Consider the following 14,464-nt stretch of genomic DNA (forward strand, 5'->3'; position numbering starts at 1 on the left):
TGGCCTCAGCCTGCCATTTAAATAAAAGTTGAACAAAAGTTAAGTAAGGGGGTGCCAAATTATTGTCCTGATAGAAGCCCATAGGCTTAGCTCAGACCCCGAAACCATCTCATCATCTTCTTCCTTAGGTGGTGGGCTATTTCTTCCATAGATGGTGGGTGATGGCCCACCTATTGGTTAGCTAGTCCCTTCCCTGGTGCACCACCCAGCCTTCTCCAGGTGTTACTGACCAATTCTTAAAATTAGACCTTCACTCTTCCCCAGCAAGGTCAATGTCCTCCAAGGCTGGCCACCCAATGGCAACTAGAGTATTGAAATTATAGCTGGAACTGAAGGGAAAAAATGCTTTATAAGCTCTCCAGGCTCCAGCCGAGGGCTGTATTAGTCGCTACTTTATTCAATAAACATATATTGAGTGCCACAGTGACTCTACAAACTCCTGCTCAATGAACTGTGGAAGATTCTGGAATTCCCATTTTCAAGGAGTTGCACCCAATGTTTCTAAGTAGGGTACATGTCAGAATCAGCTGGGGAGCTTTTCTAAAGGCCCCAGTCCAGAGCTGAATCAGGTTCACAGACGGGGACCAGGTCTGGATGGTATGGGAAAAGTTAGAGGATGGTCCTTGGATGTGAAGCTACGGGACCGTGGAAGAGGCAAGCATGTGTACCATGAACTAAAAGGCAAGGTCAGATATAGTCATTGCCACCTAGAAGATTAAGCAATGTGCTCTGAGTGTAGACTAGGAAAGAAAGGTTAATATCTATAAAGAAGTGGCTTGGGGCAAGGAAGGTAGAAAGTGCCCCATGGCACACATCCCCCAAAAGCAATTAGAAGAATAATGACAGTTGTCATTCTTTGCTCGCACTTCGTACACAATGACAGAGCACCGGGGTCCATGCTTGGCAGGGTGCAGGACCAGGTGCCTGCCTTCAGCCAGTTTGCCGTCTGATGGGGCAGGGAGATAAGACATGCATGTGTGGCCCTAACCAGTTTGGCTCAGTGGATAAAGAAACAGCCTGCAGACTCAAGGGTCCCAGGTTCGATTCCAGTCAAGGGCATTTACCTTGGTTGCAGGCACATACCAGTAGGGAGTGTGCAGGAGGCAGCTGATCGGTGTTTCTCATCAATGTTTCTAACTCTCTATCCCTCTCCCTTCTTCTCTATAAAAAATCAATAAAATATATATTTTTTAAAAAGACATGCATGTGTGTAACTATGACACGTGGTGGAAAGTGACAAATAATATCTTTCAGGGACAAGCGAAGTGCCACAACAACCAGAGAGTGCTCTCCTGATTTAAAGATGGGGGAGGGCTTCCTGAAGAAGATGGCCTTTCAGCTGGGGCTTGTAGATTAGGGAGCAGAAGGACAAGTGTCCCAGGCCCAGGTGACAGCATGGCAGAGGCCAAGAGGAAACTGGGTCTTTTGTGGTTGGACGCCACGCTGGTGGCATGGGGGCTTAGGATGGAATAGAATGCACAAGTTAGCTAGCAGTGGATTTCAGGGGCCTTGAAGGACTTGCTAAGGTGTGTGGGCTTTATTTGTAGGTAATAAGGAGCTGCCTAAGGGTTTTGAGCAGCTTGGTTTCAATGCAGAGGATGCTGGTGGGGAAAGAGATGAGCAGCAGGAAGATGCTGAGGAAGTGAGGCCATTGGGGACGAATCCATGACCATGCAATGGCGAGAACAACTCTGAGAGGCACTGGGAAGGCAGAGTCAATAGAACTTGGCCGTGGGAGTGGAGGGAAAGAAAATGCATGGCTTGAAGATGACTCAGGTTTGGAGGGTGAGCAACCGGGGGGAAGCTGGTGCCATCAACCAAGCAGGAGAACATTCCAGGTGGAACATGATGAATCTGAAGTGTCAGATCAATAGCTACCGGGAGAGAATGAGATATTGGAGGAATCTTCACCTTGGCTGCCTTCACCAAGATGGATGCAAGCCTGGGCCTTCGGAGCTGGACGTTGGTACCTTGTTTATCTTTATATCCTCCAAGTACTTGCTTCATGCAGACGGCAGCACTTATTGAATTCATTCTTTTTTTTCAATAAAAGATCTATGGACTACATATGCTAGAAGTTGGAATTATGATGCAGAACACATCTCCAGTCCAGTTGTAGGTTTTTAGATTCCAGATTTGAGGATGCGGGTACTTTTGTCCTCATCCAGTCATCACTGAAGAATGCTCTCTAAAATTAGCTGGGACAACCGTACAGTCAGGAATGGGAGAGACTGTCTTGCCAGCAGCCTACATTTGCACAATTATCACACATGAGTTTCAGCCTCTCCTCAAGTCTTGAAGGATGCTCCTTTCTGGGAATCCTTTTATGTTTTAGAACCTTCTGAACTAAGCAATGATAACAAACCCATGTCTAAATGAATGAATAAATGAAGGAATGAATAATAAACTCAGAATCTAAGAAATGTTTTTCTTGATGGCAATATAAAATTTCCAGGCAGGGAGCCCCTTTTCTGCAGTAGGACCTCCTGGTATAACGTATTTCTTTCATCTCCCACCCCTGCAGCCGTAGCATCCCCAGTGTTGTGCCTTCTGCAATGCTCTTTCTTGTACCACTTCTCTTTGCTCCCCCTCCATCTCTTCTGTCCATCTCAACCTGCAGTGCCAAACTCCCTTTCAATAGAAGGAGGCGCCCTCAGAGTGGAAAGCACCTGGGGAGTGAGGTAACGGGGGAAGGCTGGGCGTCTGTGACCGGCAGAGCCCGGAGTGCCGGAGCAGACTTTTGAGGTGTCTGCGGAACTTGACCCCGACAAAGACATAGAGCACTGGGTTGAAGCAGCAGTGGGAGAAGGCAAAATCACGGCAGATGAGCAAGGCATAATCCAGCTGCCAGTAGGCCTTGCAGCTCTGAATGATCTTAAGTTTCAACAGTGTTTGCAGGAACAGGATGAGGTTGTAGGGAGCCCAGCTGATGAAGTGTGCCAGCACAATGGTGAGGATGAGCCTGACTGTCCGGTGGTGCCGTTTGGACCGCGAGCGGAACAGAGTCCTGAGAATCTCCACGTAGCAGAACAGGATAATCGCCATGGAGAGCAGAAAGAAGACAATGTGCTGGTAGACGGAGGCCAGGTACCACTTGAGTTCTGAATAATCACATTTCGAAGGTTCTGATGAATATTCTGGAGGATCAAACACTTTGTGGAAGATGGCATCGGGGATGGAGGACAGGATGCTGACGGCCCACACAGCTGTGGTCATCAACACGCGGCATTGGAGGGTGTAGACTCTCAGGGACGAGAGGGGGCTCACCACAGACAGGTAGCGATGGATGGTCATGATGGTCAGGAAGAAGATGCTGCTGGAGAGGCTGATGGAGAAGATCATGTTGGAGAGCTTGCAGAAGAAGTCTCCCAGCACCCAGCCCCAGTGGTACACCAAGGCCCACAGAGGCAACAGGAAGGAGAACACCAGGTCTGAGAGGCACAGGTTGAGGATGAAGACATTGGTGAGGGACTCCAGGCTCTCATACTTCACCAGGACCCACAACACCAGACTGTTGCCCACCAGGCTGAGGAAGAACACCAGGCAGTACAGGATGGTGGTGTTGAAGGTCGCAAAGGTGAAGGTCTGAGTCTCACACAAAAGGCTCTGCGAATCATAATCATAAGGGGTGGTGGACTCTGGGATGCCTGAGGGCTCCATCTAGACACTGAGAATATCTGAAACGAATAACAATAAGATACCTAGAAAAACCTCGGTAACTTGGAAGTACAACATACTTCTAAAGACTCTATGAGTCAAAGAACGAATCACAAGGGAAATTGTAAAATATTTTGAACTGAATAATAATGGAAGTAGCACATATCAAAATTCATGAAATGTAACTAAAGCAGTGCTTAGAGAAAATGTTATAGCTTTAAATGCTTTAATTAGAAAAAAGAAAGGTTTAAAAATCAATGATCTAAAATCGGTGGCTCAAAAACTGGAAAGAGAACAAATTGAACCCAAAGTAAGTAGAAGGAAGGAAATAATAAAGATAGATCAATGATCTAAAATCGGTGGCTCAGAAACTGGAAAGAGAACAAATTAAACCCAAAGTAAGTAGAAGGAAGGAAATAATAAAGATAAAGAAAGAAATAAAGAAATAGAAAATAAAAGAGAGAAAATGTACAAAACAAAATCTGGTTGTTTGAAAAATATTTGTAAAGGTAATAAAACTCTAGCTAGATTGATTGAAAACAGAGAACGGAAACTGTCAACAGCAGGTATGAAAGAATGGTGATTGCTACAGATCTTACAGATTTTAAATGAATAACAAAGAAATATATTAATTTTATCTTAAATTCAACAACTTAAATGAAATAGGAAAAAACTTTAAAAAATTCAACTTACTAAAACAGACATGAAATGATATGGCAAATTGAAATGTCCTGCATTTATTATAGAAATTTAGTTAACTATATAAAAAAATTTTCCCAGAAAGAAAACTCTAGATGACTTTTCTAGTGAATTCTGTGAAACTTTATGGAAGAAATGATATGAATCTTATAAAAACTATCTGAAATATAAGATGGAATACTTCCCAAACCATTTTATGAGGCCAGCACAATCCTGATACCAAAACCAGACAAAAATATTGCAACCCTCACCCCCCCCCCCCCCCCCCCCCGCCAAAATGACAGACCAAACTTCCTCATGAACATAGAAACAAAACCCTTGACCTAATATTAGCAAATCAAATCCAACAATATATTTAAAAGGGATAATACACCATGACCAGGTGGTCTTTATCCAGGAAATATAAGATTGGTTCAATATTTGAAAAATTAATCTGCCCGACTGCCATGGCTCAGGGTTGAGTGTTGAGCTATGAATCAGGAGGTCACTGTTCAATTCTGAAGGTCAGGGCACATGCCCGGGTTGTGGACTCAGTCCCCATTGTGGGGCGTGCAGGAGGCAGCCGATCAATGATTCTCTCTCATTATTGATTTTTCTATCTCTCGCTGCCTCTCCCTTCCTCTCTGAAATCAATAATGATCGATTTAAAAAAGAATTGTTCTTTTAAAAAATAATCTATATAATTCACCATATTAACCAGAATAATGACAAAACTACATGATCCTTTTTGATAAATGCAGAAAAGCACCTGACACAACTCAATACCCATTCATGACATAAACTCTCAGCAAATTAAAAATAAAGGGGATATTGGGCATCTACAAAAATCACTCCACTTTTCTGTTGGTCATTCATTCATTTACTCAAAAATTGAGAGGTACTCCTAGTCTGGGCCCGGGAGGCCTTAGGAATATGAAGGAGAATGTTGCCAGAACCTAAACCACTCTGAGTTACATTCTAGTTTGGTTCCCCTTTGCCCGTCATTGCTCTCCCTCCCCATCTCCTTGGCCTCCTCAACCCTAGTAAACTTATCTTTCTGGTCCTCAATATATTTTGGATTGAGAAACACAGTTCTAAATTATCTAACTACCAATAACAACCACACCTTACATAAAAACTTATAACCAATTAATCCCTTCTACTTTCTTTAGCATAAGGAAAAGAAAAGTGTTATATATGACAGTTCTACTCCAAGCACCATGCACCGACCCATGGAATCAGCCTCTGGAGGGAGGCTCAGGAATATGCACATTTATCAGCTCATCAGGTGGTTCTGCTGGCCACCAAAGTCTAAGAATTCCTGTTAAAATTAGAGGAGAACATAAGTTTAAAAGGAACTCACCTATATCTACACCTCTTTCCATGCGTCTCAGGCAGAAATGGTGCTTCTCATGAGAAACCAAAAGTAGGTTGGAGGAAGGTGGGAGATGGAGTCTTCACTAATCCCTCCTCCTCCCACCACCAGGCTTCCTACCTGGAATCTATCAAGGGTAGGTTCAGGTAATTTTGGAGTTAGAAGGGATATTAAAGGATAATGTATTTTTTAAGTTGTATTTTTATTTTATCAAAAATTGTATTTGATTAATGTACCGGTTATAAATAATTATGATTATTTGAAATTAAGATAAAATTCATGTAACGTAAAATTCACTATTTTATTTATTTATTTTAAATGTATTTTTATTGATTTCAGAGAGGAAGTGAGAGAGAGAGGAATATAGAAACAAGTGATGAGAGAATCATTGTTTGGCTGCCTCCTGCAGGCCCCCTACTGGGGATCGAGCCTGTAACCCAGGCATGTGCCCTGACCGGGAATGGAAACATGACGTCCTGGTTCATAGGTTAATGCTCAACCACTGAGCAACACTGACCAGGCAAAAATTTATGATTTTAAATTGTGGAATTCAGAAGTTTTTAGAATATTCACAATGTACAATCATCATTACTATCCAATTTCAGAACATCTCCATCACCACCCCCCACGAAAGAAATGCCATGCTTGCTAGTAATCAATCCCACTCCCCACCTCTCTCCATCCCCTGGCAACCACTAATTTACTTTCTGTCTCCATGGTTTTGTCAATTCTGGACATTTCATGTAAATGGAATCATACAATATGTGATCTCTTGTGTCTGGCTTCTTTCACTTAGCACATTTTGAAGATTCATCCATGTTGTGGCATGTCAGTACTTCCTTTTTAAGGTTAAATAACTGATTAAGTAATGGTTGCATAATCCCATTGTATGGTTAAACCACATTTCATTTATCCATTCATCAGTTGATGGACAGTTGGGTTGTTTGACTTTTTGGCTATTATGAATAATGGTGCTCTGAACATTCATGTACACATTTCATTTGGACATATATTTTTAATTCTCTTGGGTTGTGAACTTTCCGGATTGTATGGTAGCTTTATGTTTAACTCTTTGAGGAATTGCCAAACTGTTTTTCACAAAGCTGCACCATTTTACTTTCCTACCAATGTTGTATGAGTGTTTCAATTTCTCCACATCTTTACCAATGCTTGTTAGTTTCCTTCCTTTAAAAAATTGATAGGGTATGAAATGATGACTCATTATGATTTATGTTTACATTTCTTTAATGAATAACAATGTTGAGTATCTTTCCACATCATTTGGAAATTTACTTTACTGGGTATTTTTTGGGGGAAGTATCTATTCAGAACATTTGCCTTTCTAAAATTTTGTGTTATTTGGCTTTTTATTCTTAAAAGCGTTATTTATATACTAGAAGCTCAGTGCACAAAATTCGTGCACAGGTAGGGTCCCTAGGCTGCTGGCTGCTGGCCGGGGCCTCCCTTCATTCCATGCCGTCCCCTGTTGGTCAGTGCACGTCATAGTGAGTGATCAAACTCACGGGTAGTCAAAATCCCAAGGGGACACGTTGCATATTAGGCTTTTATATATATAGATTCTGGACACCAGTCTCTTATCAGATATGTGATATGCAAATAACTTTATCCATCCTGTGGTTTCCTTTTTAATTATTTGCTGGTGTCCTTTCACACACAAAAGTTTTTAACTTTGATAAAGGTACATTTATAAGTTGTTTTTGTTTTTTGTGGCTTTGGTGTCATAGTTAAAAAACCATTGTCTAATCCAAAGTCACAAAGATTTGTACCTGTTTCCTGCCTAAAGTTTTTCAGTTTTAGCTCTGAACTCTTAATTATATTCCATTATTGTCTTAGGCCAGCATTCCACTGTTTTGATGACTGTAACTTTGTAGTAAGTTTTGAAATCAGGAAGTATGCGGCCTCCAGCTGTATTCTTCTGTTTAAGATTGTAAATAGATAAATGGAGTATGATTGCAAGTGGTTTCAACAAGGGTGCCATGACTACTCCGTGGGAGAATATTAGCCTTTTTAGCAAATGTTGCAGGGACAACCAGATACAAAAGAATAAATTTGGACTCCTACTTCATGTGAGATACAAAAATTAACTCAAAATGGATTAAGGGCCCAATTGTTAAGAACTAATACTATAAAACTATTGTGGGTCAAAGGACACTATCAATAAATGGAAAATAAATTTTAATAGGGATTGCATTGAACCTGTAGATCAATTTGGGGAGTATTGCTATCTTAGCAATATTGAGTTTTTCAATCCATGAACACTGCATTTACTTAGGTATTCTTTAACTTTTTCCCATGATGTTTTGTGGTTTTTGATATACAAATTTCATGCATTCTTGCTTAAATTTATTCCTAAGTATTTAATTTTATGCTGTTGTAAATGAAATTGTTTCCTTACTTTTATTTTCAGATTGTTCATTAGTAGAGTATAAAGATACAACTGATTGTTATATATTGATCTTATATTCTTCATCTTTTACTAGCTTTAATAGTGTGTGTTTTTTTAGTTTTTTTGTTTGTTTTGTTTTTATAAATCTAGGATTTTCTGTAAAATCATGCCATCATCATAGTGAGATGGCTTTACTTCTTCCTTTCCAGGGTCAGTATATACATTTTAAAACAGAAAGTTCTAAAACATTGGTCAGGCTGCACAGAGGTGGGGCTGAGTTCCAGCCTCATGTCGACTCAACATGCAAAAGGAGAAGTCCAGTCCTGGGTATAGCACAGTGTGGACAGCGACCTGGTTACCACTGTTAAGGTCTGGACCCGTCTGTGGGAAAGTAGGATCCAGGGCAGAGAACAGCGTCAGAGGTCTTTGGCATCAGCATCAGAGTGGAGTCCTTGGCAGGAATGAATTGCTATTAATACATGAACTTCTGACTGTAGGTCTCCACGGTCTCATGATCTAATGGGACCAAGTCCAGCAATATGGATGGCTCTGTTTGAGCCTCAGCCCCATGGACATGAGACCAGGCATAGGCTTATTCACATCAAAGGTCTTGCAGTGTTGGGAGCCCTTGGGGAGAGCATCCTGGCTCCAGTGAGCAGTACGTTCACAGGGAACATATGCAGCCATGGCAGTGATAAGGGGCAGCCTAGGGTAGCCGTGCAGGCCAAGGATACCATGAAGGGATGGAAAGGAAGAATACTGCAGCCTTGTTGATGACAACACATGAGACCATGTCAGGTCCTCATCATGCACTGAATAGGCTTTAGGAGATGAGGGTCAGGAAGACTAGTGCTGAGGTCCTGTCATGGGGGGTATGTATTTGCGAGGGCCAATGTAATCTGGATTTTGAAGTCAGTGTGACCTATAAGTACCGCGCGCTAACCGATTGCGCCACTGGAGGTGTAATCTGGATTTTGAAGTCAGTGTGACCTATTTGAGTGTTAGGCTGGAGAGGGTGGGCCCTTCTATTAATGCCAGAGTCTAAGGCAGAGTTAGATCTACAGGAGGACATGAAATAGCAATAGCTTCAAGAGTTACAGAAATTTGTGACCCTATGAAGGTCACTGCAGGTCACTGCACATTATTCTTATTGCATCAGAAATACAGTCACAGGAGTCAATGTGAATCATTGATCAAAATCAAAGATACATATTGAGAAACAACTCCATATTGATAGTAAGTAAGAAAGCAAGTAAGACAATAGACAGGTTAGAGGGGAGGGCTCTGCATCCAGGAGAGGACTGGAGGCCAGCAGGTCCAAGTGGAGGCAGAGCTGGAGTTGGAAAATCACTGTGCAGCCATCATAGTGAAGGTTGGTTCAAGCAAGAGCCATCAATGGACACTAAGTCTAAGGGTGAGGAATTTTACTGACAAGCAGGATATTTTCATGGTCTTAAAGTGTCTCCACACAGGCTACTTATTAAACAATAGTAATTATATAGCAGAGAAATTGGACAACACCTTGACAAAGTGATCAAAATTAACATCCTCAATGAGGGTGCAGGTGGACATCACGTGCCTCCAGATGTGATGTCCTGAGAAGGACACAATATCACTATTCTAGCAAGAGGCATAACCCAAATCCAAAGATGACAACTCATCAAACTCAACATGTGGAATGCTCTATTGAGAAAGGGGGGAGCTTGCCTGGCTGGTGTTGCTCGGTGGTTGAGCGCCAACCTATGAACCAGAGGTCACCGTTCAGTTCCCGGTCAGGGCACATGCCCGGTTGCAGACTCAGTCCCCAGTGGGGGGTGTGGAGGAGCCAGAGGATAGATGATTCTGTCTCATCATCGATGTTTCTAACTCTCTTTCCCTCTTCCTTCCTCTCAGAAATTAATATAAAAAGAAAAAGGAAGAGGGGAGCTCTATTCCTCAAAAATGTCACTGTGAGAAAGGCTGAGAAACGATTCCAGATTAAAGGAGGTAAGGAGACATGACAGCCAGATGCAGGATATGACCCTAGGTTGGATCTTGCCTGGAGGGAAAAACTTGTTATAAAGAACATGATGGGATAAACTGACTGAGCCGAATACCCAGATTAGACACAAATGTTAATGTCAACACAGAATTTACTGACATTGATAACTGCGCTGTGGTTATGTAATACATCATCCCTATTCTCAGGAAGTACACACTGAAATATTTAGGGATGAAGAGCCATGGACTATGCAATTTATTTTTAAGTAATTGAGAGAGAGAGAGAGAGAGAATATATGCCTGCAAGCACACAGGAAAATGCTGTGGGGCAAAATGTTAGCAACAGTCAGTGACAGTGGCAACAGTATGAGTTCTGTATGTGCTGTTCTTAGTCCTGCCATCTTTCTCTGTTTGAAATTCTATTCAAATCAATAGTTTAAAAGCTAAAAACAAACAAAAAGTAGACGGTGCAAAACCTTACTCTCCTGTCCTCCTTCAAACCACTTTGATTAATTTCTTGTGTTTCCTTCCCAAGTTCCTCTTTGCAAATACAATCGGGTTATTTTTGCATGAAGTCATGATCTAGAGCAGTGGTTCTCAACCTTCCTAATGCCGCCACCCTTTAATACAGTTCCTCATGTTGTGGTGACCCCCAATTTCATTGTTACAAATTGAACATAATTAAAGCATAGTGATTAATCACAAAAACAATATGTAATTATATATGTGTTTTCCGATGGTCTTAGGTGACCCCTGTGAAAGGGTCGTTCGACCCCCAAAGGGGTCGCGACCCACAGGTTGAGAACCGCTGATCTAGAGAGTCTCCGCCTCCTCAAGGAGTCACCCAAATGGCCTTGCTTTTTCATTTGTTTCCTGCAGAAGTCTTTATTGTTAGTATAATACTCTGAACTTCCCCCTCTGGCCAAGTAGTCCGTTCGTTCATTGGCGGAATCTGTAGCAGGTAAGACATCTGGACCTTGGAGTGGGAGCAAGAGAACTTCTCCTAAGTTGTATCCCTAGGTGTCCTCTGAAGTGGGTTCAGGCTGGGAAGGAGGGAGCAGAGGTCCTAGAAGCCCCTCTGGAGGCCCTGATTCCATAACTTCAAAAGCCCAAGGCTGTTGGGATCCTTGCCTGTCTAGCAGGAGGATCTGCACCGACAAGCATGGCTTTCGGGAGCATCCATTTCTCTGCCAACCACTGACTTGATTAGACCTCATAGCAACACTTCAGTAAGGAGGCCACTATCCATATTTGAATTTTATGGATGAGCCAGCAGAGCTGCCCAGAGGTTAAGTCACTGGGCCACAGTCAAATAGCAAGAAAGTGCAGTTATCAATATCAGTAGATTCCGTGTGAAAGTTAACACTGGTGTCTAATCTACTCATGGGTATTCCCGCTTAGTCAGTTGATTCAATCATGTTCTTTATCATAGCTTTTTCCCTCCAGGCAAGATCCAATCTAGGATCAAATCCTGCATCTTGTTGTGATGTGGCCGAGTGGGATTCAGCCCAGCTTGCCTGACTCCGAGGACTCAGGTTTCTTGAGGATGGCTTGGTTCAAGCTGTTTTCCAAGATTGGGTGTAGGGTTGGGGTTGGGGTGTTAAACAGTATCTGACCCCTTAGGCTGGGTGGAATGTCCCCCTCCATCTGTCTTCTGACCGCTCTTAGAAACGCCTGGAGGAGGTTCAGTCCTCATTATATGTGTCAGACTAGCATGTCAAGATTTCATTTCAACACTGATTTCTTTTCACACAAAGATTTTGACCCACATGATCAATGAAGGGCTATTTGGTGACAGCTTTAACTTGAAGAGACGATATAACCATTCTGGAAAACAATTTGACCGAGTCTTCAAAGTTTAAACACACACCTATGTGATCCAGCCATCCCACTCCTATGTGTGGCTCAGTGGTTGCACATCAACCCATGAACCAAGGGGTCACTCGTTCAATTCCTGGTCAGGGCACATGCCTGGGTTGGGGGTTCAGTCCCCTGTAGGGGGTGTGCAGGAGGCAGCTGATCGATGTTTCTCTCTCTGTGTCCCTCTCCCTTCCTCTCTCTCATATCAATAAAGACATTTTTTAAAAAGGAAATAAAATTAATGTCCATACAAAATTTTGTTCATAATAGCAGCTCTTTCTGCTATTCATAGCAGCTATATCTGTAATAGTGCAAAAACTTGAAGCAGTCCAGGCGTCCATCATCAGGTGAATGGGTACATAAGCTGTGGAATACCCATACAGTGGGATACTCTTAGCAATAAAAAGGAACCGACTCTTAACACGTGCTACAACACAGATGAATTTCAAAATGATGCTGAGTGAAGGAAGTGAGAAAGAGGATACACTGGGTGATTGCATTTATAGAACGTTGTAAAAAATGCAAGCTAATCTTCAGTGACAGAAATCAGATCCGTGGTTGCCTGGGTTGAGGGTGGAGAGAGGGTTTGAATACAATGGGGCATGATGAAACTTCTGTGGGTGATAAAAAGTTTGTCATCTTGTTGTGATGTAGCAATAGAGATAGGGAAAATATTGCCAATGTGTGCTCTTAATCAAATACTTACAAAGGCAAGGTTCTGGGTGACCATCCATGCATTTGATACTTTAAGATGCTTTAGTCAATCTGAGGTGTGTAATGACATTGGCTGGTGGCTCTCCATTGTCCTAGAGAAAGTGAGCAAAGAAGAAGATTAGCTCAGGGCTTCAGATTGTCCGCTCAAGTTTTGCATGAGTGACATGAAAACTTCTAGATCTGTCCTTAAAGAAATCTATCTCCTGTGGCCAGGAGACTAAGATTTCTGAAAACCAAACCACCTCTCAACCTGCAGTGGCCAAATCATAATGCAAACCAAATCCACAGCCTTGCAGGGTATCTTCTGTTAAAGTGAGGGCATTGACTGGGGAAAAAGAGATCCTGAAAATTGGGTCGGGGACATATGGGAAGATCCAAGGAAGCTGGGGGTATAGAACCCCTTTGTTGCCAGGAGAAGCAGCCCTTCCACCTCTGTATGACCTACCAAGCCATCACCGAATGGAGGTGTTATAAAGGGTGTCCCAAAATTCACGCAAGAAGTAATTTTGATAGAAAACACAGGTTTATAATTAAAAATTGTAAAATTTTTATTGATTCATAAATCATATAGTATAGGGTTATGTATGGAATAGTATATCAGGTAAATGGCCTCCACGGCTTTGCTGGCACATACGCACTCTTTTGTTGAAATTTTCCATAAATGTGGCTGAATTTCGATGAGGCTCATTTTCATCTTGATGGCTTTGTTAATCGACAAAATTGTTGCATTTGGGGTTCAGAAAATCCACAAGTGATTGTTGAGAAACAAATGCATCCGCAACATGTCACTGTTTGGTGTGGATTTTGGGCTGGAAGCATCATCGGACCATTCTTCTTCGAAAATGCGGCTGCTCAGGCAATAACAAAAGAGTGTGTATGTGCCAGCAAAGCTGTGGAGGCCATTTACCCGATATGCTATTCCATACATAACCCTATACTGTATACTTTATGAATCAATAACAAATTTACAATTTTTAATTATAAACCTGTGTTTTCTATCAAAATTACTTCTTGCATGAATTTTGGGACACCCTTTACATGAGACAGGACCAAGCAGGCCCTGAAAGCACAAGTAAGTTACGTGAGGAAGTGACCCAAATGCCCACGGCCCCTACGCTTGCTACACTGCCTTCTTACTCCCAGCCACACACCTATGACCTCACGAGGAATTCCCTATGTCCAGTTGAATGAGGAGGAGAAAAACTCATGTCTGGTTTAAAGATGGTTCTGCGTGATCTGCAGACACCGCCCAAAGGTGATCCACTGGAGAGGCACTGCAGCTTCTTGCTGGACATCCCCGAAGGACAGCGGTGAGGGGAAAGCCTCCCAACGGGCAGAACTTGGAGCACTGCCCCTGCTTGTTCATTTGCTTGGGAAGAGCAAGGGGTACCCACGCTCTCAGTCATGTTATTTCTAGACGGTGTCTGGGTTCAGTCCCACCGATCTCAGCCTGTGCACATCAAATCTGCTAGTTGATTTCGGAGGGGAAATCTTAGTTCCCTGATTCCCAGTTTTGGGTATAGAGAGGAAAGAGAAAAGGACTCTCGCTTTTACTTCTATATAACAGGCAGCTTGCATTTCCCGTTTCTAGCAAAAAAGAGGAAAGGGTGCCTGGCCACTTTTCACTTTCACTTGACCAAGGTCCAACTACACATGACCACTGTAGCTGCCCAGATTTATTTTTTTGGTTCGACTTTATTGAGGTACTAGAGGCCCGGTGCACAAAAATTTGTGCACTCGGCGGGGAGGGGGCCCTCAGCCCGGCCTGTGCCCCCTCGCAGGCTGGGGCCCCC

General features: G+C 42.6%; 1 protein-coding gene across 10 annotated transcripts in view; it reads right to left on the minus strand.

Annotated features, from left to right (window-relative positions):
- Positions 1–2,449: 2,449 nt before the first annotated feature.
- The window catches only part of XCR1 (chemokine (C motif) receptor 1), a 49,993-nt gene continuing 37,978 nt past the window's right edge, over positions 2,450–14,464 (minus strand). For 8 of the 10 annotated variants that reach the window (XM_005877066.2, XM_014548400.1, XM_014548398.1 and 5 more), the window contains 2 exons: positions 12,664–12,763; positions 2,468–3,677 (listed from right to left, as the gene is read on the minus strand). In XM_005877066.2, coding sequence (XP_005877128.1) covers positions 2,635–3,660 — 1,026 coding nt within the window. In that variant the 5' untranslated portion in view covers positions 3,661–3,677; positions 12,664–12,763 and the 3' untranslated portion in view covers positions 2,468–2,634. Of the gene's footprint in view, positions 3,678–5,698; positions 5,838–12,401; positions 12,572–12,663; positions 12,764–14,464 lie in introns of those variants that run through there. The other 2 variants (XM_014548401.1, XR_001364189.1) reach the window with 2 other exon arrangements.

Source organism: Myotis brandtii, unplaced genomic scaffold, assembly GCF_000412655.1.
Source record: "Myotis brandtii unplaced genomic scaffold, ASM41265v1 scaffold506, whole genome shotgun sequence".
Taxonomy (NCBI): Eukaryota; Metazoa; Chordata; class Mammalia; order Chiroptera; family Vespertilionidae; genus Myotis; species Myotis brandtii.